The sequence below is a fragment of the Diorhabda carinulata genome, chromosome 7 (genome assembly GCF_026250575.1).
Source record: "Diorhabda carinulata isolate Delta chromosome 7, icDioCari1.1, whole genome shotgun sequence".
Classification (NCBI taxonomy): Eukaryota; Metazoa; Arthropoda; class Insecta; order Coleoptera; family Chrysomelidae; genus Diorhabda; species Diorhabda carinulata.
The window spans coordinates 7,430,105-7,457,975 of NC_079466.1; the positions used below are offsets into that span (position 1 = coordinate 7,430,105).

The 27,871-nt window shown below is 31.4% G+C and overlaps 1 protein-coding gene across 3 annotated transcripts in view; it reads left to right on the forward strand.

Moving 5' to 3' along the window:
* The window catches only part of LOC130896686 (protein quiver), a 68,614-nt gene extending 48,776 nt beyond the window's left edge, over positions 1–19,838 (forward strand). For 2 of the 3 annotated variants that reach the window (XM_057804946.1, XM_057804945.1), the window contains exon 4: positions 509–19,838. In XM_057804946.1, the coding sequence (XP_057660929.1) occupies positions 509–732 (224 nt within the window). In that variant the 3' untranslated portion in view covers positions 733–19,838. Of the gene's footprint in view, positions 1–503 lie in introns of all 3 variants that reach the window. The other variant, XM_057804947.1, reaches the window with a different exon arrangement.
* Positions 19,839–27,871: the final 8,033 nt, after the last annotated feature.

Sequence of the window (27,871 nt, forward strand, 5' to 3'; positions counted from 1 at the left end):
GTTAATAGCACCTTTAAATAATTGTTTTTGCTCTGTATTTTTTCTGTAACTAACAAAAATTTCTATCTGAATAATCTTCGGACATTGATAAATGCTCAAAAATTTTATAACAACTTTCTCAAGCTTATTGCTTATTGCCTTCGGCGTCGGTCTGTTTCCGAGCAACAAGCTTTGGAAATCAAGATTTTTTCGAACAATTATCAATGTCCTTATACAGATAATTAAACGAGGACCTTTACTATTTGAGCATTTGCCATTTATCCATGTTTCAACAAAAAAAAACATACCTTTTTTTTTAAACAAATTATGGTAAAAATTTTATTTTAGAAATTCTCCCTCACTGATATACAATGTTACTTTGGAATTATCTTGAGTCAAAAAATGGAGGTATCAATAATTTTAAAATAAACTGAACGATATTACAAGTATACTAAGACAATAGTGAAATTGTTTATTTTTACATATTTGTTTGTCAATAATATTTGTATTATTTCTTTTCTGAGTATAGCTTACGAAGTGGTGCGTCGTACGTGTACCTCCCAGCTTCAGATCAACCTCTTCATGGTGGACCATGTGTGCATGATGGAAAGTAGCGGAACAGGTCACATGTGCTTTTGTGAGGAGGACATGTGTAATTCAGCATTAAAAACTAATCATCTTAAGTCAGATACAGTTGTTTCGCTGCTGCTAGTCCCCTTAGTATTGTTATTTTCACGCCTGTGCATGAGGTAGAGACTTTTCTTAGATTCACTAGGCTGATAATGACTCCTTTGATCGATGCATAGAATGCCAGAATGTATTTCATATGAATTTCACGGTTTAAGAATACATTGCTTCAAAAGTTATGAATAACTTCTCTGTAAAGGGCGATTTATATCTCAAAAGACCAGGGCAGAAGCCTTTAAAAGTGATGAAGGGTGAAAAAAAAAATAGGAGCATGAAACCCATTGGAGAAGGAGGAGAATATGATGAAAATGGAAGAAAAAATATTTACGGACGATTTGAGGTCGGGAAAGGGAGAGGGGTGAGCTTTTTAAGGTAAAAGATTGTTTATCCACTTTTCCTGCAAAACTACAAGTTCTATGGAAAAAGTTGAATAGAAAAGGTTGTAGGTAATAGCAAGATATACAACTTTTGTATTCACATTTTTTTCTCATAACCTCAAAATTTATGTTAAAAATTGAAACAACAATGTTTTTGGTTTTTTTGATTTTATCTTTTACAAAAACATTTTTTTGGCACGAAATTTGGTGGAAACTCACTTTTTAATGTCCCTTACAGGTATTCATTTTTTCACCCTATTTTGACCTAATATTGGAAAATCAACCTAATTTTAAATGGAAAATTCTCTCCTCAAAATATCAGATTTTTTAAAAAAGTCAGTAAGATTTTTGTTCGTGGAAATTACCACTAGCTGATAGTGTAAAAAATATTACCATCACCACCATAAATTTTCTCAGAAAAAGCAATAAAAGAAAAAACTCACCACAAACTTTTTTATCATCATGTACAATTTCCAGATATTTGTTAAAATTTTACGCATAATTACTTACGTTTATCAATGTAACAATAAATCTCACGTTTTTCGTGTAATTATATTATAAAATTTTAATAAATAACTGAAAATTGTACAAATGCTTAAAAAAAATTTACCACGATAACGGTAATATTTGTTAGTATTTTTTGCAACGATCAAATATCTCACCGACTTTTTAAAAAAAAGCTGATATTTTGACGGGAGAATTTTCGATTGCAAATTAAGGTACTCTTTAGATATTAAGTAAAAATAAGGTTAAAAAAATTAATATTTCAAATAAAAAAAATTACATTACATTTGGGACATAAAAATGTAAGTTCTTACAAAAATTAGTGAAAAACAATGTTAAATAAAGAGATAAAAAATAAAAAATCAAAATTAAAAATCAAAATCTGCGCTATTTCAATTTTTCACATAATTTTGAGATTTTTTGAAAGAAAAGTGGATAAAAAATTGAAGATTTTTTTTACCACAACTCTGCTATATTTGACTTTTTTCCATAGGACTTTTGTAGTAGTAGTTTTGTCAGAAATGTAGATAAACGCTTTTTTCCTTAAAAAGTCGCCCCCTTTCTCTTGTTGATTTCAGATCGCCCATAAATTATTTTTCCTTTCATTTTTATTATAGTAGTCTTCTCCTCTTGCAATGAGTTTCATCCCATTATCACATTTTTTTCTTTTAAAAATCATGGACCCTGGTCTACTAGAATTGTACGGAAACATGTATATAAAAAACTAGACACAATAATTTTTAAAGAGGTATTGAAAATCAAAAACGTATTTTTTAACAGCTTATACAAAAACTCTAGAAGTATTCTCATTAGCTCAAATTTATAAGAATGGTTTAACTTGCTCAACTCCCTTGACACTGAAAGTGTGGTTGAATGTACACCAGCCTCATTAGCGTAATTTCTGGAAGGGGCAATGGGCCAGTTGCCCTCCTCCAATAAGTTTGCAATCAATTCTGATAATGTCAAATATTGAAATCTCCAATACACCAATACAACGAAGTAAACACAAAACTAAAGTAATTATGGAACGAACTGCCACACGCGGTTTGAGAAAGCAGCTGATAAATGCAAAGGTTCCAAGATACATATTACAGCATTGTGCACGCATCATTCCTTCATTCGCCTCGCTAGTGCACCATTTCTTTGGATTGTAGGTAGCAGCCTGTCGCAGACAAATCCACGTCAAGTGAGCGAAGTAGGTGGCACGTAGCAATGTAATAACGTGATGGTAAGATACAAATTTTTTAATTTATTATACCTTTTGTCTTATGTTACCTTTTGAGCATTTTTATCTTAAATGGTTAACCAAGGAATAGTGTAGAAAATGACCTTGTGCTGATACATAAATTCAAACGTTGCTGTTTTCACTTTAGTAGAAAGTTTCTTACAGTTACAATTTTCTGTGGGGAGGAGTCGCAGCACTCTTGCCTGTGAACGGAAATGTCAATTCTCTTTTGCTTTTGAAACCACAAGCTAATTTCAAACACAATTTGTTTTTGGAAGTCAGCAAACAATAATTATGACCTATTTTTGGCTGATGGCGAAACTTTGGCTGCTCTGTTTAAGGATGTGTTGTTTTCACTTGATCTTAACATAAAACATTTACGAGGCCAATATTATGATGGTGCCTCAAATATGCGAGGACCATTCAAAAGAGTTGCTGCGAGGATTTTGCAAGAAAGTTCAACAGCAATGTACATTCATTGCAGCGCCCATGTGTTAAATTTATGCATTGTTAGCTGTTTCACAAGTGTGGTTTCAATAAGGTACACTTTTTTTGTTTTGCAAAGTATATACAACTTTATTGAGAAGTTAACCAAGCGTCACGCAGTTTTTGAAGTTATTAAAAAAAGTGAAAAATCTTTCATGGTAGAGCGGTAACTTTGAAGTCATTGAGCGACACAAGATGGGCTTATTGCATAGAAGCTGTACATGGTTTTCTAGATAATTTTGAAGTAGCTTTAGAGAAGATTTCATCAACCGGCCATGATGTTGGAGCTCAAGCGAATGCTTTATTGAAAAGCATAGAGGATTTCACTTTGTTTTTGATTTACTTCTACTGAGAAGAGCTCTTATGCAATGCGACATTTTATCAAAGACACTACAGTGCAGCAGTGTGACTTATGAAGTAGTTATGTCAGTAAAAAAAGCACGCTTGAAGTTTTGCAGTCATTCAGATCAGAAGAGTTTTTTTCTAAACTCTACAATCACTGCAAGGAGGTAGCTGAGAAATGTGGTTTTAAAGAAGCTAAACTGCCGAGAAGACGAAAACTTCCAGTAAAATTAGGTAGAAGTATAGTTCCCTTTGAGACGGTTCGAGATTATCATAAATGTCCAATCTCATTCCCAGTCATTGATATATCAGTTTCTTGTGAGAGATCTTTCTCTTGTTTACGGCGTTTAAAAGCATATTGCTGAAACACCATAGGGTAAGAAAAATTGTCCTCTCTTGCTCTTTTAGTCATAGAAAGAAAGAATGATATTGACATTCCAAAGGTTATTAATGAGTTTAGTTCACGCCGAGAGAGACGACTCCATTTTGTTTAAGTAGTATCGTTCTAACTTCTTCAACATTACTTTATCTGCTTAGTCAAGAATATTTCTATTTGTAAGTTATATTGTCACAATCACGTCATCTCTTCACAAGTTAGTGTTCATCTTTTATTTTTGCTTCTTTTATGCTACAATATTTTCCGATGCTGCTTATTGATTTGAAAGTATGATATTTATATGTTTTATTTTATTATAACATATTATTGTCCTATTTCAAATCTTTCCCCCTCCCCAATCAAAATGCTGAATTTACGCCCATGAGCAGCCTTAGCAAAAAGATATAACTACTCATCAAGTTGGAAAGTATCATACGAATTATCTAAAACTATGACGATATTTTAGTTTTAATCGGGGCCATCGGGGATTATTACTTGTTTGTCACTAAAAATGTGGCAAATCGAGTTAACAATATAAATATGGAGCTTTATTAGTTATTAAAATAAATTATCTACAGAGTTTGTAATTCCCAAGGATAGTAGTTAGCGTACCACGACGTTAACGATTTTTTTTTGGTAAGGGTGCATATCTAAATCAATGTTAACCCCGTTTTATCACGCGATCACAGTCCTATTATATTTTATGAAACATTTGGAAGCCTTCGTATAAATCAGTTGGGTGCGCTACAACTCGTGACTATTTTCAATCCCCTGAGATAGAGACGAGACAAAACGGGACGGGGATATTTCAGGTAAACGCATGGTAGTCCATATACATAATATAACGGATTTATTGAGAGTATTACCTGGAATTTAGTATATAATCCACTTTGTAAATTCAAAAATTAAAACCTTGAATTTCTAAATTCTATTTTTGTTCTTCATTTCATAATTAAAATCCCAAACTTAATCTTTCCTCACGAGTTGTCTAATCTTCATGACAACCACTATCACAAATTGGCACATTGTAACAGGATATGAAGTTTTATCGCGGGTATTAAAATTACGAGTTGGCGCTGGTCCAATCAGTTTAATAAGTAGAAGAACACAATTTTCTGATTGAACAGGTAAGTTTGGTAGGTGAAGAAATCTTCTTGGTTTTGGTTAACAATATTTTTCGTTCATTCATATCACAAGTAAGTAAGCAAAACAAGAGAACACAATAATTCATCATTCATCTTCTTGACTACATTCTGTGCAAATGAAAACGGTCTGTTTCTTGCAAACTGGAATTATGCAAGTATTTCAGCGATTTTGGTCAGTAAAAACATCTTTGTTTCATTTCATTTATTGTTGTCCATGCAATAAACATTATGTGGGTGGCTATTTATTTGTGTGAGATGAGCAGTATACAGAAAACTGTAATTGGCTATATATTATCTACTAATTACTGAATAGTCGAATTTCAATCTATAATCCACATCAACACCAAAACTATTATAAAAAGTTTTGCGTTTTAGATCGTCTTTCAATAAAGGCTCTATATTGTCATCGTCGTGTAACGTTAATAACATCAGGACTAATTTATATGATTTATTCAAATCCACCGGTTAGTTTTCTATTTCGTTCTGTATTACCTTTTAATATAAACTAACTAGCTAACTCCGTTAAACGACCTCATTTATATGCCAAAAACGAATTTCTAAAAAATAAACAAACAAATAAATAAATAAGAAGACCTTCCTAGAAATTAGTTTCCAACATAACATAAACAAATTGCCGCTGCTTATAAAAAAGGCATATCAAAGGCGCCGCGAATTCACCAAATTTTAGAATTTTATTATAACTGGACAGGACCCGCTTCACAGCCCATGTCCTGAACGAATTCGTGACAATACACTGGTTTCCATTATTTTATTCTTTCTCACATGAAAATATGCAACTTTTTATCTGTCAATTTTTAAAATCCATCTTAATGGGGATTTCTTCGAATTTATTATCATAGTTGACGTAGACAATTCACATTTCACTTATACCATAACAGACCTCTAATATTTTATCGATTTTCACACACTCATTATTTATATAATTATCCTCGCATCGTTGGAGAAACTAAGCGAATATTGGTCGAATAGAAGCCGATTATCTAGATTGCTCTCTCCATTCTAGTATTGTAATCGTCAAATCTTGTCCAAAACAATCTGCTATGCCGTAATTATAACAAAAATAAGTGTTACCTTCTATAGGTACATTTGAAAAGAATCATATGATGCACAACTCCTTGCACTTTTGTATAAAGGTTCCATTTTATCCCATTTTTTATTAGTACAATCAACAATATGATAATCCACCTCATTTCTGATAAGCAGTTTCTAGTAGTCTTAAGATGTTTTGTATTGTTTTGTTATATTTTTTTCGGGTTTTGGCATTCTTATGGATGTTAAAGCCATACCATTTTCCACAATATTGGTAAAAAAGCTAAGATACTCAAATTATCTTTTAACTTTAACCTAACTTTAAACCTAACATGCGCCTCCCATACTGGTTCGCCTTCATTCTCACTACAGCCCAGTTATGGTAGCCATACACGTTAAAGTTCACCGAAACATCTATGGGAATAAGCCTAGAGTCTTTTGTACCTGGACAGCAAGATCGAATATCATTTATTTCGAGTGACACCGTACGGTGTACCTGTGCAGATGTGCGTGTACTCCGGTGGCCTCGTAGATTGCTTCGTTGTTTGTCTCGTTGATCGCATTGTATTATCAGGAATACCAATTCAATTTTTGAAAATGGCACAATGACATTCAACAAGAAAATTACTCGAGAATTCTATCGGAATTTACGGAATGTTCTTGGCAAATTATTAACATGAAATGATTGAGACAAAATGAAGCTGCAAATAACTTGCTCATAACAAAATTGAAATAAATTGAAACAAACTTAACACCACTTTCTTCCCTTCCTTTTCATTGCTATTGTATTATTCATCTTCAATATTGAAGCAAGGTCTAATAATGCCATCATGCCTTCATCGTCTATCATTGCCATTACACAAAGAACCTGTACACCGGAACATCCCCATATACGATATAGACGTTCGGTTGACCAACTAAAGCATACCTGTAAAGTACAGGTAACCTCTGCTGTGAACCGTAGCGTGAATGGTTTAATTTAGGTGTTTTGAACTGTTATTATGCATATTTAGACGCCGAAGTTTTATTTACTGGCGAATCAAAGAATCCGAAAAGCTGAGAATTTTTCTAACATCGCCAGTGATCGTGATTAAGGGTGAAAGAAATCAAAAGTTCTTGAAATAATACATTTCAAGTCTACTGATTTAAAGCAAATATTCTCAGCGAATATTCTTTGACTTAATCAGGATTCTGGACGTTTTCATAAAATATTTTTTTATTTAAATCAAAGTTACAGAGTACACTTACTATTCGATTATTATTTTCATCTTTTTTTGTAGCAGTTACATATCAGGCATATTTAAATACATATCAATGTTTCAGTCCGCTGAAGCTCAATGTCTTAATGCAATAATAATAAACTTGTTGAGTTTTTGGAAGAGCGATAAGTGAAAGAAATCAAATATAAAAATATTTCGATTTTCAGACCTAAATCTAATAATAATCCAATTAGGCTGTGTTGATTATTCAAAAAAGCAATTATTCCAAACAATTCTTAGGTATTTGAAAATTATTCTACAAATTATGGAAATACCTACTTAGACATTTCATAATAACATAATTCAATCAGATCGCCCCATACCGAGACAGGATGCTGCAAACATAAATAAAATTTCAAAACAATTATTTCGGTATATACTTTTTGAAGCAATGTATGTCGACTAAAAATAAGATATTGTATAAATTAAAACCTTCAGAATGAAGCTGATTATTAAAGGCGAGTTCTCATTGGCCAATTTTATAAATCAATACTTTTGAATCTATGCGATTGAACAAAGTGCAATCGAAAAAAAAATTTCACTCTTGATGAAACGTTGGGACTTAGAACAGTTTTTGTCTGGAGCTTGTTTCAAATCCACGACAACATCTACTGAAAATTACTTTCTAGACCCTAACTGTCACGACTCTTAAATATAATTTAAATGCATGCATGATTTTTTTTGCTAACAAGAAAATTTTTTCGGTTTTATCGCAGTAAAAAAAAATGGACAGATGAAAAACGAAAATCCGTAATCATTTTTTCCAAGATCATACAAACACACACACGTTATGCATTGCCTTTATAAAAAGCTTCCTCGATAAAACTGTACGACCTCAATTCTGAAACTCTTTTGTGTCGATTGGAACAATGTTTTCTTTTTTAACATTTTTTTTTCATTTACCCATTTACTTTGCCCTTATCTAATATGATAGGAAAGTGAGGAGTACCTGGTTTTGATTTGTTTGCGTCCAATGTGACTGTTAGATGAATCTGCACCACCCATAGGTTTGTTGGAGATTATAATCTTTGTTTTCTCTGCAAACAGCTGTTTCCGTTGTCTGTCCAGTAAAAGTGGACATTTGGGTAGACTAAGGTCTATTGTAACATTTCAATGGACTATAAATATTTTGATAATTATTCTGAAACGATCTTTATATATAATGAAAGTGTTTCGATGCGACTCGACTGTACGCTTGTTGTAGCGTTTTCTCACGATCAAAAATTTGTTATGACACGATTCCAATTATCAACCAAAAGTTGAGATAGATCCGAATTAATATAAATGTGATATTTTATTTCAATTGCATAAATTCATCAATAAAACTGACAAATGAGAATTCGTGTTAGTATTATTATAACGTTATAGCAGAAATAAAAGATAATCACGAAGAAATCTTATGTTCAAATTACGAATTTATGATCTTAGACTACTGAATGAAATCATAATTTAATAAGATACTTTCACTTTCAAGATTTTAATTTATATGAAACTCAAAAGTGAATCCCATCACAGTCGATAGAAAAAAAAGTGAGTACCAGATTAACTTTATTTAATGAGAGAACAAATCAAGAATGTAATCGGTATCTAATAGAACATACATCCTCACATCCATTGTTCATCGTCAAATGTCAAAGGTTTATATGTTAAAAAAAACAAATTATAATCAATGTTGAATTATATGAAAATATTTTAACTTTATGGATTGAACCCTTCTGACCTTTAGACAATAAACTAATAGTTGAACTAGAACAGTAGATTTCCTTAAACTGCTTTCCCGATGTCGTATAGTTGTTATCTCCTGTCAAAATATTAGACGATTATCAAATGAGAGAATCGATGATTTTTCAAAGATACATTCATTACCTACATATCGCGGTTACAATTGTAAAAATACAATAATAATTCAGTAAAGTAAATTCTTAGAGTAAATTTTTTAGATTCTAGTATATGTTACAAAAAATTATCTGGAGAAACAACTTTTCGTTCTTTGTGATAGTTCTGATTCACAGTATATTTGTTTATTAGACATAGTTATATTGAGTTAATACAAACATTAAAAACTAAGAAAAATTTTGTGCGATTCAATTATTTTAAAAAGGCCTCGACATTTGCATGGCCACCGCGTTCCCCTGAATCAAATACAATGAATTCATTTTTATAGTATATGCAACACCGAGTACAATAAACACTTTTTACACAAGTTGCACACAATATTTTTCCTACGTCCATGAAAAAAAAATTCATTTTTGTCTGACATTTCTAGAACTGCAGAGTTGCATAATCCAAATCATACTAGTCGTGATCGCCTATGTTTGAGGCTTTTACGTTTGTGTTTATAAATTGGAATCATATGGCATTTTAGAAAAAAATGCATTTTCCAGTAATTTCGTAATCCAGTATATAATAAAATATGATTGGTAATAAAATAAAATCCGCAATTCTTTGAAACATATTACCATCTCACAAAAAAGGACTCATTTGAATGTTTGAATGTTCATGTTTGTCTTAATAACAAACCTCTGTGCTTTAATGACAGATAAGTGCAATAAGCACTTATTCACAGGATTATAATTAGATCAGCAATCACTGTGGCTTGATTTTACAGATCTAACAATTCTACGTGTTGCAATTACAAGAATATACATACAGAAAGTTAAACAGCTACAATTCTACTTGTAACTATTACCTTACATTTGTTAACTCATATGTCTAGAAAGTTCAAGACAAAAATTGGTGTTTTTATTAATTTTGTGGAAAGAACAAAAGATTTTATGTCGGAACAAATATTGCTGCATTTCCAAGTAAACTATACAAACAGTTACACGTTTGCAATTCTACGTTAATTTTTTATTGAATTTAAAGTAGAAAAAATTAAGACTAGACAATTTTCCAACTGTATTTCATCACATTCAATATTTTTTACGTATTTTTACAACGAGAAAAATATTGATTCATGTCTACTGTACAATGTAATCACCAGCTGGATCGTCTAGTATTCTTGACAGTTATAGGATAAAATAAGCATTGTCCATTCCTCCAACACTTTAACTATGTAGCATATCAAAAAACTGTCATACCTACTCAAAAATTTTTCATATCATTGTAGTGTTCATCATTTGGAAAGTCTTTAATCACTCATGTAGAATTGATTGATGCATTTTAAAATGAATTTGTAGTGTACCTTATCACTCAAAAGCTAATGTTCACTCATTTTTATGTGAAATAATATAAATGTATTGTTTCTAGATGAGTCATCATACATCAATTTGAGCATTTATTTCTAGCAAATACATTGATGTTTATCCAATTATGCGGAAGAAGTTAAATAGCTTTCAAATTATTAGAATTCATTTAAACCAGAATGACATTAAAAAAAAGGAGTATATCTTAATTAATACTGTAATTTAATACCAATACTAAGAATTTCAATCATAAAAATTTCTATTTCTAAACCATATTGTCGACTGTGTGATGTATCCTGGCCATGGGACGTAACGAAGCAAAAATAATGGTCACCCGCATACATTATGCTATTAAATTGTTCATCATTAGAAATTCATATAGATTGAAAATTTACATCCTTGCCTACTTCTCGAAATTTTTCTTTCTTGGACAAATTGTCTGATTTAATTAAAAATTTCTATGAAATATACTTGTACTTCGTAGTTGTGATCCCTGAAACAACATCTGGATCGAATTTACAGAAAATAATGATTGAAAAACAATGTAATTTCTGCACATATCCATCTAATAGAATACAATTTTGGATGTGTAGAGTTTCAAGGGAAATAGTTTATTGATCCTTCATGACCGTGTATCGTTTTTATTTGACTCCATTGTGTAGATTTTACTAATTAACTTAACTTATGTTGTGAAGTAATGTATCATTTACTAAAAGCAAGGCTATCTGAACATCGATGAGCCCTAATGTTTTTAATAATCTTCCATTTGAACTTTAAATATCTAACACGCTCTAATATTTTAAAGTGATTATTTTTTTTACATTTTTGAGAATTTGCGAACTTTTCTCCACCACTGAAAGAGAAACGTTATAGAACCTTTATTCATCTAAAGTTCAAAGTCCAAAAGGTTCCCATGACGCCTGAGTAAATCCCAATATACCCTCAGCAGTCTTTTACTAATTATAATTTACGTGATAACACAGTCTCTATAAAATTGTGAATCCAGTAAGTAAATATTGATAACTCTTATAATTTAAATTTTAAATAGGTTTTAGTATCTCAAATATCTCATAAAATGTAAATTAGCAAATACTAACGATTATTAACTAATACTATACCTCAATAACGAAAAAACGAAATTACTTTAATATAAAAAAGAGTGATACTACAAATATTAAGTACCCAAACTTATTTTTATAAAATTAGTATAAGCTAAGACATTTCCTTAAAAACATTTATCATTCACAATACTTCTTACATTTTAGCACATGCTGTTTACATGACTCATTTTTGAGTAATCCCTCTCCTGTCACTATATTTTTGGTTAGTAGCTAATCGAAAAGTTTTGGCTTTTTCCATTCAGCGTAACGGTTGCTGGTCGGTAATAAATATTTTATTCGACTAGAATATTTTCCGCCTTTGGATGCTTGATAAATTTGCATAGAATAGCCAGAAAATTCAAAACAAGAATTTTCATAAATTTTGTCCATCACTGATATTACCAGTATATTTTCCACCTGCTCATAAAAACTGTGCCACCATCCATTTTCAAATAACCTGTTAACAAAAAGTATAACGCAGGCTACAAATTTTGTTTGTTTTTCATTGCCAGATTAGAATCGGGAAAATGGGATTAGTTTTGAAATTCCTAGTGTCTCACCTTCTGTACACATACTTTTAATTTCTCATGTAATGTTAAAATGGGAACCCTAACTTTAAGCAAGTCATCTAAGTAAATTTCTATCTTTATTCTATAGAAGAAAAAAATCAACTCCTATGATAGGGCAACATAAATCTGAAATAGAATCATGCAGAAAAATTATACTGTAAGATACGACAAATCAAAACTATCAATACCCTTCAAAAGCTTATACAGAAAGAATTTGGTATATTATGATAAATTTTATTTGAAATAATTTGTTTATAGAGGATCCAAGGAAAGTGTGAGAATACAAATGAACTAGTAATTTGTTAACATAAAGATTAATATTACTGACCAGATTTAACATTTGAACACATTTACAATCTAACTCCAAAAATGATAAAATATTGATGTTAGTGTTTCATTCTAATTTCACAGCAGAAAGTGAAATTCTATTTAAAATTTTAGCATCGTCTTAAGATTTGTACTTGAACTCTTTATTTAGATTAGAATTAGTATAATATAACGATTATTAAACAATATTGCACTAAAAACATTTATTTTAAATGAAAGTTCGAGTACTCTTCAAAAACCAGTTAGATTTTTTTATATCAATTTACAAAACTTTTTATAGATTTTGGAATTTTGAATTTACGTGACTTTTGATTACAAAAGAACACTCTTTCTAGAACATCTTAAAGGGGCTCTGTTGGATTCAAATTAAGGATACGGGGTAGAATTTTGATTCGATTCAAGTACAGTTATTGCAATATAAGTCATTAGATTAGTATTAGATTATTTGAAAAATGTTTACTAGCTTAAATATTGCACTTATATACTTTTGAACTAACCCCAAATGGCTCCTCATGAGAGATAGTACAATGATTAAATTTTGCTCCAGATCTGTGCAATACTTTATCACAACCATAGGGAGATTTGAGTCGCCCGATTTTCATATGTGCACAACATTCTCGTGTACTATTTCACATCTAATGTACTAATATTTGGCAAATCTTAATATGCGTACTTCTACGAGATTCGGCTCATTTTAGCGGTTGAAGCAGAAATCCTGACATTTCTAATAATTTTGAGTTTTCAACAAGTACACTTTCCATTTTGGCCATAATTGGCCACATAATGCATAGGTACTCCTTTATTTTTCCATCGGAATTGAAGCTCTTACATATACATTTAGGATCTACTTAATTAATTCACACAAAAAAATCAGTAAATTGATAACCCACTCAACTTATTGGGATTAAGCAAATGAGCTAAATTTATAATCTAATATTGGATCGATATTTATTCAAAATTAATTAAATTAAACAGTTATGTTAACAACTTAGTTATACTGTGTAATCTGTATACTGGCACAAAATTTAGGAATCTCAATATAACTAAATATCACCTCAGAATTGGAACATTCTCAAAAATTTGGCGTTATAAATCTATTAAGCAACAAGCATTGATATTAAGTGGATATATAAATATTAAATAATGTGCCTTAAAAATGAGTTAAAAAACTAAATTTTTGAACAAAATCATAGTGACATTTAGTCTGTCCATAACGAAATATTACGTTTACACAACTTGGACTAGAGTATCCTATTTATTTTGATGATTATTAATACTTTGCACGTAAATTATGGACATTTATAAATAAATAATTCATAACTTTGACTTTTGCCCTTCCACCATCACCATTATACCGGATTTCTAGGGAAAAACATTTTTATAAGTCCATAATTGAATTTTCAACATTTTACTTTTCACTAGGTTTTGGTTTTTTCAGGATCACTTATACAGAATCTGATTTTTTTTCTTCCTCACTCACTCTTGTTTTCACTGGCTATTCTATGTATTTTCCAGAACTTCACAACAACGAAACAAATTATTTTCTTTGCAATGCCCCTCAATCGGATTGTTGATGTAAAACTTTGTTTTTCATTTCTTTTTATACAATTACAACTAAAATAATTTTTAGCTTTTTATCAAGGCTACTTTTAGTACACAATACCATGTACAAGTACTGATTTGCACTGCACAAACACTATAAAATTTTTGCATAAATATATTCCAATATATAACTATTCCCTCATCCTCTGAGAAGTTGAGAAAAAAAATTTAAACTGAATATTCTTGTTGTCGAAAATACGCCTTAACTTTGCAAATTCATCCTTTCCATTCAGTTGACTGTTATCAGGCAAAGGCAATTTTTTTTGCCATGAAGTTGCTTGTGCTTATAATAGTGTTTTTCACTAATATTACGAGCAATAAAATACCGAAATGATCATTTGGACCTTAATGGGTTAACAGTTGCTTTCAACTAGATTTTAGTCGTCTTTTTAGTTAATAATACAGCAAGGTAGCTATTAATGTGACTTGTTGGTAAAGTAGTAAAGACTTTCAAGTGCTTGTTAATTAATATAATTTGCATGGTATTATATATAGTTAACTTAGTTACTACATTTGAATTATTTCAATACTTTCGACCCAGATTCATTGATATTGTTTATACGATTTTTAACGAGCTGTATATATCTGTATTTTTTGAACAAATTCACTCTAATATGCATGTATGTTGTATTTTGTTCAAAAACAATACAAAGATGAGCTTTCTTCTATAAATTAATCAAGAAAATTGATCTAAGACCTGAAATATACAACTCGTTGTTCTAAATAACCTGAGTTGAAGAAGTTGATAGGATACTTGAAATCTCCATCATATTCAAGAGAGTAACAAAATTATTCACATTGAACGATAAACAAAGTTTATATTCATATGGTAACTGTTGCTTGATACTCAATATCTGGAGGTATTGTTTAGTGTGCCGAAGAACTATTTCTGAACTTAATACTAGGTTTACATAGAAACTTCTTAATAGGAACTGTATTAACAAATAAATGAAGATATAAAATGGGCAATCAATAGATATCAGAAACCCATGCATGTACATATAAATATTCACATTCTTTGCTTAGAACCTTAAAGATTGATTCAAAAACTAGCGGCTCTGATCGCTGTCTATAGTCGGGCTTGCCCACCACCTTGGACCGATCGTGGATAGAAAAAAATATATAATTTCGTAGATATAAAAACAATCAACTTATTATCATTATCATATGAAAACAAATTTGATTGACTGTTTCCATTTACCACAGAGATTGTACAAACATCGACGAAATATGAAATGTAGAACATAAACCTCGAGGGAAAACGCTGTGGCAACGGTATTTCGAAAAACTTACCGCATTTCAATGATTCACAGCAAAGGAAACGTGAGGTTTATGAATCGCCCAAATTCTATATAGCGGCTTGTTTTCCTTGTTGTGGACGTACTTTGCTATATCAAATTTCTTCCAACATCGCATTATATCCATTTCAGGATTACATTCCATATTATCAAGTATGAATTGGATAATTCATCTGATGTAATAAAGATTTGAGGTTGTTGTGGTAGTAGTTAAAAATATCACTTTTATATTTGAATGCATAATTTGAAGTTAGCAAAGAGGCTTTGTTGCATTACCACTCAATCTCCAGATGCATTAAAACATAGCAGCACTGTAATACTAGCCTTTGCTGCGTTAAATCCTGTGATGGACTTTTTAGGAAGAAATGAATGATTTGTTTGGCAGTTTCTTCAAAATCAGTGAAATTTCCTCTGAATCAAGTTTATTATGCAATAATAATAATAATAATAATAATATAATAAGGGTATATCAAAGGAAAAGGCTTATACAGCGACGATACCATTTGACAACATTCAACTGCCGTTCAAGTTTTTGAAGAAATTAATTTGTAGCTTTTACTTCCTCGGCTGGAGACTCTCCTTAGGAAATGGTATTCGGCGTCAGTTAAAGTATATAAATAACTGGTACTTAGATGGGGTGAACAATGCAAAATTAAATTGCTCCAGATTTTAAGCAAACGAAGTTAAAAGTGAATGAGAAAAGGTAGAAAAGGTTGTATTTAAAAACTGGGACTTATCTATAAGAGGCCGGAATGGTTGCAGCCCTCAACTGAGTTCCAATTTTTTGGAATTGAATTGTTTTTGTTGATGGTGGTACATCGGCTGGGTCCTTGTGGTAGTCAAACTCCTGTAGAACAGCGAATATAATGAATAGTATTTTAAAAATAAAAAAAAAATGAATTTACTACATTTACTTTGGTTTGAAACTGAATAATATAGATAAAGAGTGTTTTAGAAATGACACTGAGGTTTTATTGAATTCTTCGAGTAACCTAACGTACCTTACAGGCTTAATGGAAGAGAAGCATGAATTATGAGCTTTCTTGTACTTTAAATTTCAGAAGGTATACTTGTAAACATGAAACTATTATTAAAATTTCAAGCAAACTTTTAATAATGAAAGTTTAAATATTTAAATTTATATTGTGCTACAAACTTTAAAGCGCTGAAGTTGGAATGGAATGGTGAGTAAAATATGCGAAAACAGTGAGGCGTATTAAAATCGTCATTGAAATTTTAAACAAATAACAAAAATATTGCTCTCCCACACATATTTTAATAATATACAAATCATTTAAATTTTTATTTTCAGTTTTATTTTCCATTTGTACAAAGCTTTTTAGGACATTGAATATTATTCTTCTAATTTAATATCCTCGAATATTCCAAATTTTTTTTTATATATACTTACTATTAGGTATGCAAAACCGAAAAATAGAAGAGAGGATTCGTCCGATGCACTATCTCTAACACTTCCATGATCAACTTAGATCATATTCTTTAAGAACACAGTCGACACGAGTGTTCAGTCTTTAGTGAAAGATTTTTGCAGGTAATGCTGTAAATTCCCCATTTCAATTGTTCTATTTTCGCGTGTTAGAAGGACTTACACTGACCACGGTTTCCGTTTTTTTCTTTGCGAACAAATAGAAATTTGTTTTTCCATTATTCTTGTGATACAAACACTCGTTAGTACGTCCACGCACTTCGCACACGCACTATTTGTAGCTTCGTTAGCTACCAAGTCTGCCTCTTTGTATCCTTTGTTTTATGTTATTGGCTGGTGAAAGTTGTAATCTCTTTATTTTAATTCCGAAATGTATTTTTTTTATTTAATAGAATTATGTTAAGAGGATGTGTGACTCTTGAATGTGAGTAGCTTCATTACAATAGACAAAGCAGATGAGATTGGAGAAAATCTAAAGAAATAATATTTAGATGTCGGCACATGTACCGTCTTGCTTTAATTAACATGTAATCTTTGTTTAGTGCTTATTAATTCCGTAATTATACGGAATTCTATCTTTCCTGAATAATTTACAGAGTCGAAATGTTTTTCTAATAATATAAATCATAAATTTATGAGCGAATAAATTATTTGACATTATCATGAGTCTTATTAAACTTGGCATTTGCTTTGTTTATTATTACAGAATGATCTACTACTTTGATACAATACTGGATATATTTAGCTTCATCAGTTTGACAACTCTTATTATATTTTCGCGGTGAACATGCAAATCTTTAAATTCTCAGGAATCGTCGCATCTTTGTTTAAAACTTTTTCAAAATATTAAATATGCCATTATCATAAGTATAGCTAAAAAGAGCGAGTATAATAAAATATATATTGAATCAAAATAGCTGAATTAATATAATTACAATTTATTTCTATGCCATTATGGCACGAGTTCATGTTCGATAATAAATTCAAGAACTTTTGGAAAATAGTTCAGTTCATTTGTATTTTCTTCAAGATAATTTTTTTCCTTCCACCTGTGCTTGCCTTTTACTTGTAGTCGTTTCGAATAAAGTCGTATAACCACAGCGCATTTTTGGATAACTACGAGTATGTAAGGCAACAAAATACTCGCGGTATAATTTTTTTCTTGCTTAGTGATCGACTTTACTACCGTTTTTCTCTTAATTGTTTTATTGGATTCTGCGATGTCTATAAAATTCTGTAGAAATATCACTTTGCCGCCAGTACCTACCATATATAATATGAAATACACCACAAAACAATATGCAATTTGAGTTACATACCGAACTTAACGATGTTACGTTTCTGATCATCTCAGATCATGTTCGTCTGCAATATATCAGTCCTGGAAAAGTGTATTAACGCTATTTTCATGAGATTACTCAAATATGCGTAATACCATTTTGAATAAGACCATGGCCAACTAAATATCTTAGCTTGATTCGGTTAAAATACAGCGTCAAAGGCAGTGTCATATTTTTAAAGTGCCGTCTTTGAATTTGTAAACGCCTACCGTCATTGAAGATTTATGGTTAATTATCACGTCGAAATAAGTGAAGCCGATTCAATCAAAGCTATGCATTTGGTCATGATCCCATTCAAGATAATTAGGCAATCTACGAAATCTACCCGTGTTAGTTTAACTTGGTGTTTCCTGCATTGACAGTTATTTTGTATTGTTTTATTGTTTCATGATGTTAAGAGGACATATACATTTTACATCTATTTCAGTGAAAATAATACTGCTAAAATCGAGTATTATGGCAGTTTTTTTTTAAATTAGTCTGCAAGATTTCAAGCAATTTACAAAATTTTGTCCACTCATACTAATCTTGTGCTTAAAACAAGGGAGTTTTGTTAAAGAAAATTTACATTGTTGCGTTCTCAAGTTTATCAAACATGGATAAACTTAAGCTTTAGGTGGAATTAACCTTTTTTCATTAGATGCAAAGAGCTTTAATCTTAATTCTACTCAGTTTCCACGAGTTTCCAATATACTTGCGTTTCAGATTGTATTTACCGCTTGTCTATATCGAGCATAAAATTACATAATGGAAAAACCGACAAAGTCACGTTTCAGGGAGGAAATTTCGCACTTTTCATAGTAACTCTTCGAGAAGCAATTTCGTAATAAAACTGGAAATAGTAAGGTCTAAAATCGATTAAATAAATTTAAAAACTTTGGCGGCGGCATTGGCATCAGCTTATTTTGATAATTCGTTAGATTGCGCAATAGTTACTTCTAAGGGAGATACATAGAAACACCCTTTCATTGGTATTAATGCGAGCTGCGAAATAGATACATAATATAATTTGAAATGAACAGATGTCGACAATTTATGGTTACAGTTAGATGAATTTATAATACGAGATCAAGTTACACACTACAATCACAATTTGATTCAAATCATACACAAACCATTTTCAAATGATAGAATCATTTGGTGATAAATCATGTAACGTAAGCTTATGTGTTATGACTAAAGATGCACTTTAATATGTAAATATTGCACAATATGAACTAGCATGTTAAAACAAAAGAGCTTTTATACCAATTTGAATTTATCCAAATCTTATACACACACTCTCCACCTCACAAAAGTAATTTAAGGCCTATTCTCGTTATTTACTTTATGTACGCAACTGGGGTCTCCCAAATATGACGACCCTTTACAAGATTATATCAATGATCTTGCACTGTGCCGTCTTTGTGATACCTCAGATCTCTTATTTGTAGAATTAAATGTAAATACATATATGTATAGCATTCCATGTTATTATTGTTAAAGTAGTATATAATATAATGTACAGATAAATGAAAAATTATAAATCTTTACCAAATAACAGTTGGAATTTATTTTCACCCATTCTCACGTCGTACATTATTAATTCAAAAATTACGAGGTGTATCCACAAAATAAGCAGAACAATGAAACCAGTTCTCAACAAAAGGTAAAACATTTTTTCTTTCTTGGTTTATGTAGCCAAAAATAAACATTAAACTAAAAAATCAAATTACTAGTTGAGACTTTGAAATGGTACTTGTATATCATGCAGAAAATTAACAATGAATTCAAATTAGAATTAAACGTTCGCCAACTTTCAACTTCTTAGTTTAATTCCTTAATTTTGTGAGAATATGAGCACAGGGTCAGTCTGTATTGGTGGAATTTTTTTACAACCTACTTGTTTTAAAACTGATATAAAAAAAATAGGTAAAAGCAATGGGACACTGATAGACAGTGTCAGGAGCTTTCCACATTTGTATGACAAAAAGAACCCATACATGGAATTTCTATTCGTTTGCCAGTAATTTCTAATTATCCTAAATTTACTGCATAAACCAAAAAATTATCACTAAGAAAGTTTAGTTCAATGTTAATTTTAATTTAGTTTTGAATGCATAAACCAAACCCGTAATTTAATGGCCAATTCATAAACTTGACTTTCCGTTTACCGTTGCCGTTGACGTTTGCTGTTACAAAATTTAGAACATTGAAATGCATAGTTGTCGTTTGACGTCGCAGGTTGTCGATCGGTCTGCTGTTGGTGGCTTTCACATCCGTTTGTCACTGTCCCTATAAAAAAACTCTTCGTTTATTTCCATAAATACAGGATTACGAACAAAAACACAAAAAAGAATAAAAAGCAGTACACACGTCAAAAAGAATAACAAAATTTTTATGTTAACGGCAGCAACGTAAAGTTTATGAATAGGGTATAAGGTACCTGGGTCGAATATGGTTTGACTCTCATTTTTTTAACTTTTAAAAAATTCAAACATGTCAAATTTATGTCATTCTATAATATATTTATCTAACTTTAATATTACATTAAAATATTCAGCATATACCTCTTAATTTTTTAAGTTTTTTTAAAAAAGGGAGAAATTGGCCATATTTCAGACGGGGGCTGTAAATATGCCCATATGTGTGGCCATTTTTACAGTACGAATAATTCAAATACAAAAAAATACCAGCACTGGTTCTAAAAAGGTTCTAAATCACATATAGAAAATTACAAATATGTAACAGTGTGAATTGCAGCAAAGTGTTCAAATATCGTAAGTGACAATTATCCAAAATCTAATAAGTAATCTTTTATTTTGAAAAATAATCTGTAACTACTGTTTTATTTAACTTCTGTGCCTAACTGGATTGAGGCTTTGTGCCTTTCATTTACTAATATTTTTATGACACCTCAGGAACCCTCTAAATCAACCGCGACCGATCATTACTCTTTTGGATTCTTCGATTAAATTAATTTGATCGCAGAATTTCTTGATACATATAAGTAATACTTTTTGCGTTAATAAGCGTATAATGCGAGTATACGAAATACCAAAGTCCTTTTCTTTTCAACGTTTAGTAATTAATGTCTTTCTACCCAATTTAGATTTTTTTCTTTGTTCTCCTCTAAATATCGTCTCAGAGTTCTATGTGGTATTTTATAATGTTTGGCGGCCCTTTTAACTGCTCGCATAGCAAGTTTCATATCATCTTCCGTCCAATTTCCCCGAATCACCTTGTACTCCTCCCATGACTTAAAACAAAAATCACTTACGACATTTTAGTCCAAGAGCTGGCTGCAAAAAACCTGGCCTATCGAGTTACCGGATGAAGTATTTTTTGAATGATACTACTCACTGTAACTATTAAAAAAATAATTTAGTGCCTGGGCAAATATGGTGCACAAAATTGCTATATTTTTTCTAGGGTACATTTTTTGGACCTAAACTGTACCTATCGAATAACCGCTTGAAACTGATTTCAAAATTTAATTTCGAGTGGTTAAAAAATAATTATGAACAAGTGCCCTGTTAAATCTGGTGCTAATCCCAAGGCACGATACTTTTTCAATTTTTTTTTGTTGCGTTACCGCACCTATCGAGTAAACGCTTCAAAGTATAATCAAATTAAAGTTTAAGCATTTCTTATTAAGAAAATACATTAGTGCCACTTCTATTCTAGTGAAAAATGCCTGGCACGATACTTTATATTCCTTCAAGCCCTATACCATTGCTCATACAACCTATAAGTAGAACAGAAACATTGGGGAATAAATGAATAAACATTTGATGAGCAACAATTATAGTAATTTTTTTAAGTTATGATGACTATCGTCATGATCATCGTCACTACTGTCTTGATCATCGTCACTTTTATCATGATTATCACCATAGTCACCTTTATTTTCATAATGATTATCATCGTCATTATCGTCATGATCACTGTCATCATTTCTGTTGCAATCATCATTATCATAATAGTCATTGTTACAATTATCAATTTCATCAAGCTCTACTTCATCAAGTTCTACCATAATAATGTCTCCAATTAAGAGAGGTGTCGGATCACCTTCGAACCAAAGTGGTTCAATTTTATTGTCATTAACTTCACATCCGTATTGTTCTGGTGAGAAATTTATGCAATTAGCTTATTTATAATTTTGCCACATTGAAGTTACATAAATGGTTTGTAAAATTTTTTGCTTTAGTGATTTTCAACATGGTGGAAGTTGAATTGACTCAAATCTTCTAACATTTTTCATAAAATATTCTGCTACAGACGTTGACGTAAATCGATTTGGAAACATTAATAATCTCGCATCATTTACAATGTTACAACTTATTACATAAATTTTACAAGAATATTCTTGCAATATTTCCATACTTCTTAAATTATCAATTTCATGACTATTATTTAAACTAGCGAATACTTGTGGAACTTGTGGATTTCTTAATAATTCTTTAAAAGGCTTAATTTTACCTTTACTGTATAATCGCATCCAGTGTATGCATGGAAACCGATCACACACGATCACCAAGTTTTTTAGCTAGTTTAGTGCAATTAATGAAATTTATATCATTAGATTTCGATCTTATCGTACTTAAATATATTTCTAATGATGCTAACTTCTGAATATTTCCAAGTATTTTACAAGAATGTCAGTGTCAGATGATTTGATCATTACTGTCATTCTCCAATTCACTCATATGATATATAATACGAGTATCGACCTCTTCATGATTGCATGCAAAATCTTGTTGAGTATATTTTATAATAGAGCTATTTATTAATTGAAAGAAAAAACATTGATCTTTATTTGTTATATATGGGTGATTCCGTTCTAACTGTGATATTCAATGTCCTGTATTGTTTTTTTGTACTAGTCATTAATTAATAATCAATTAATAAAAATTTTGTGTTAATTGAATAATTCTTAATATATTTAAACATTATTTTTATACAATATAACTTGCCACTTAAAGAAAACTTATACTACATCACTTGAATGTCAGTACCGTGTCATGTCCATTCCTAGAATTTACCGATAAATTATTAATTTTTTTTGTCGTAACAAATGATTTAAACTAATTACCTTATAAATTCTAATGTTTATGATCAAACTGAGGAAAATTGATGCACTTGTTGTTTAATATCTTAAGTTACCATGTCAGTACCGTGTCATGTCCATTCCTAGAATTTACCGATAAATTATTAATTTTTTTTTGTCGTAACAAATGATTTAAACTAATTACCTTATAAATTCTAATGTTTATGATCAAACTGAGGAAAATTGATGCACTTGTTGTTTAATATCTTAAGTTACCATGTCAGTACCGTGTCATGTCCATTCCTAGAATTTACCGATAAATTATTAATTTTTTTTGTCGTAACAAATGATTTAAACTAATTACCTTATAAATTCTAATGTTTATGATCAAACTGAGGAAAATTGATGCACTTGTTGTTTAATATCTTAAGTTACCATGTCAGTACCGTGGATAAATGAGTCAGTACCGTGGAACTCAAAATCCGACATTTGTGTCTTGCTCGTGATACTTTGAAGTTGTAGTAAATTCCTCTTAGAGTTTTATTTTTACAGTAAAATAGATGAATAATATGCATAAAAAAGTTAGAAAAGTTAAATTTTAAAATCTTGAAATTTTGAATACAAAAAATCACAGTTAGAACGGAATCACCCATATACTTTCTTATTGCGCAAAAATGATGCCACACAATTGTTAGACCAATATTCAGTTAAAAAATCAATTAGGGCTTCTTTAAATTTAATATTACCTTAAGACTCGAAGCAAGCGACAGTAAGTCTATGGAAAATGTACATGAGTCTTTCTCTCTTTACTACAAAATAGTCCTTGACTAGCCTTGTTATATCAATAGATTGCAGATTATAAAACTCTTGCGGAAAATTTTGTTTGATCTACCATAGGCGTAGATACTTCATTTTATAAATATTAAGACAGATGCACTTAATTGTAGTCCTACTTGGAACTTAGAAAAAAATCATTATTATACCTCGCTAACTTGCTACAACTGAATATTAAATTATAAAACGTAAATAGACGAGTAAAATGTACCCGCCTAAAAGGGCATTTGGTTTAAAGAGCTTACCAGACGTGAACTGAGCACTTTTTGTACCCCATTCTTTTTTTTGGAAAATGGAATTTCAAAGCGAAAACCATAAAGGAAAATAAATTGTTTGCTAATTAAACAAAAGAAAAAAAACATTTCAATTCCTAAGTATTCTTCTTCCTGCTGTGTATAGGCATCATTGCCTGTTTTTCTTCACGTCATTGCCTCTGCTCAGTCACCTGGGAGGTTGTCACTCCATCTTTTCCTAAGTCTTTCAAGGCTTCTTTGTCCTGCTGGTGATTTGTCCCTTGATATTTTCACAATTCGTTCTTCCGTCATGCGGTCAATGTGCTCATTCCATTTTCTCTGGTAGTCAGAATCGTCTGAGCTAGAGTCATCATTTCATCGAATTATGATGGTTTGTAAAGAGGGTGAGGGGGGGGGGGTTTATTTTAGTGTTTAAACATATAAATCTTCTCCATCGGCATCGCAGTTTAAATTGGTTTCAATGAATTTATTATCATATTTCAAAAGATGTGAAATTTCCAAATTTAGAGCAAAATTTTTTGTGTTTTTACAATTTTTGCCACGACCTAGCCGAATTTTGCTGCCACCCGGTGCCAAATCGCGACCCACAAGGGAAACACTGACCTAGTGTATATTTATCCGTAACTCACCTTTAGTATGGCGGTGACACTCTGCTTGTTTTTTGCTGTAATCTGTCTTCTGGACAGTGAAATCATTGCATAATTTTCTTAGACTAGGAAAAAACGAGGACACATAACCTTCAAAGTCACCCGTTACCATTTGGCCCAAAAGCGAGTAGCACGCAGTGGCGTATCAAGGCATACAATTGAGAACGAAAATATTCCTAGATAATCATATTGTAAGTTTTTCTTTAATAGCTATTAAAATTAAACAAAATATCATATTTCTATAAAATTGTTATAGAGTTAATAAAGAAAAAGTTGTGAGGTGAAATGATACTGTTTTTTACATAATTGGGACATAAAATAGAATTGGGTTGAGTGCAAAATATGCTAAGCTATTTTCATACTAAGTACTAGTAAAAAAAAATTTTTAGGCATATATTACTTTCATAAATAAGAAGATTGCATTATGGACGTAATCAAGCAGGTTGGATGTTGGATGTGTTATTTAAAACTTTAATTTAATATTTATCAATTTTAAAAACTTTATTGGAAAAATATTTCAAGAATAGTGGTGTACGCCTAAGAAATTTGTGGAAATGGCTAATTCGAGTCGTTAAACCCTCACATTCTGTTCTTTGTTACAATCAGTTTAAACTGTGTTTAAACTTCTTTAATCTAATTACAATTAATATAGATATAAGAACAAGCAATATTTTTCTATCAGAATCATGAAAAATTAGGTGTTTTTTGAATATCATGCTCTGAGGTTTTGTTTCGTCTGGTCTGTTACACTACACAACCAGCATCGGATTTAGGGTGGATCTAGCGAAGGCTGAATCCCCAGATTCCGAGCACGTAGGGGCCCCGCAAAATTTCTTGTTTGATCATTTATTTTAGAAGCAATATTGGATCTACAGCAAAATTTGCATTTTTTCAAATATTGTTTGGAAATTTAAATGAAATGACTGAATTAGTGTAATTTAATCCACACAATGATTTTAATCCACCTGCATGGTTGCTGGGTGGAATGAGTAGCTCAGTAGTCAAGCTGCCGGTCCCAAGGTTAGGTTAGCACCCTGCCTAAGCTCAAAAAAACTCATATGCGCATAGAACCGACAATCTCGGAACCGGACTGAACAAAAGATGAGTACACATGCGAGAAAAAGGACAAAGAGATGGAAAAAGAAAAATGTACTACGATTTGCAACTTGGAAGATCATATCCCTCAGCACTAGAGAACAAGAGATAACAAAGGAACTAAATTATCACAACATCTACATTTGCGCTCTACAGGAAACTAAAAAGAAAGGTAAATGCCAAAAACAATACGAAGAATACCTAATGATCTACAGTGCCGTTATATATTGTCTCGTATACTCGCGCAGATAGCCAAGAAATCAATGTAATATCAGTATATGCACCGGAAGGCAATAAATCCAGGCATAAGCGGGAGTTGTTCTACGATCGAAGTATTACCAACGAAGGAAATGTTGATTATTCTAGGGAACTTCAATGCACGAATTGGCAACGAAGGCGTACCAGGAGTCAAACAGCGCCTTAACAAAGAAGCAATAAATGATAATGGAGAGATTATGACTTTGCACGCTAAATGAGCTAAGAATAAATAATACATTCCTCGACCATAAACCTCAATTCAAATATACATTTGAAAACACAAGAGGACATAAATTAACCATTGACTACATACTAAGCAACAGACAAATACACCCAACTCAGGTACAAGACGTCAGAACACTAAATTCATCCAACGTTGGTAGGGATCATAGCCTACTGCTCGGGAAGATCAAATTCAAATTGTCCATTAGAATGAATAGGGAACCAGGAAGAAAATAACAAAAAGTAAATATAGAAGCGCTATGGAACGAATCTACGAGAGATCTCTATCAAAATAGGTTAAAGGAAAAGATATAAAAACCAAATAAACTATCTGGAAGCCGCGGACGAAGCGCTTGGTTCCCGCATAATAAACATATCCAACAAAAAACCCAGTAAAACGGCATGGTTCTCTCAAGAAATCAAAAACAAGAGCAAAGAGAATTATATATTATATAAGAGCTTATCTAAAATATCGAACGATGAGGACACAGAATCGTACGAACAATAGAAAACAATCCGTAATGAAAGACGGATCACTGGAAAGCTTTCTCAAAAAGAATGGAGAGCGATTTGTATGGCCTCTAAAAGCAAATCTAGAAAGAAATCAGAGAAAAGAGACCAACGAACTAATTGTACCTAAACATACTCGTATAACAAAGGAAACCTGGGTCGAATATCTCACAAAACTATACAGTAAAGAGAAAGATGCTATCGAGCGCAACGCTCCAGATATAAACACAAATGAGGATATACAAATAGAGAGCAGATACATAGAATCGGCGATCCGACGATTAAAAAACAGGAAAAGCCCTGGTCCCGACAACATTCACAATGAACTGCTTAAGCACGGTGGTCAACAACTTACCCAACAAGTAACCAAACTGATTACATACCACAGAATACTTGATGAATGACGAACAAGCACCGCCATTCTTATGTTTAAAAAGGGAGACAAAAAATACCAGAGAATTACAAAGGCATAAACCTACTGAGTACAACATTAAAACTAACAACAAACAAAATAAATAGTATTATATCCCTGTCCGATGAACAACAAAGATTAAGACAGATTGCAGAGAAGTCACAGACATAGATCTGCAAAAAGCATTTGACCGGGTCAGTTAGAGGATTTACTCTACGTCAGACAAGTACCAGATCGACGGAGAGCTCACCGAACCAATCCCCGTGGAAAGAGGAATACGAAAGGGCGACTCACTGAGTTCACTCCTTT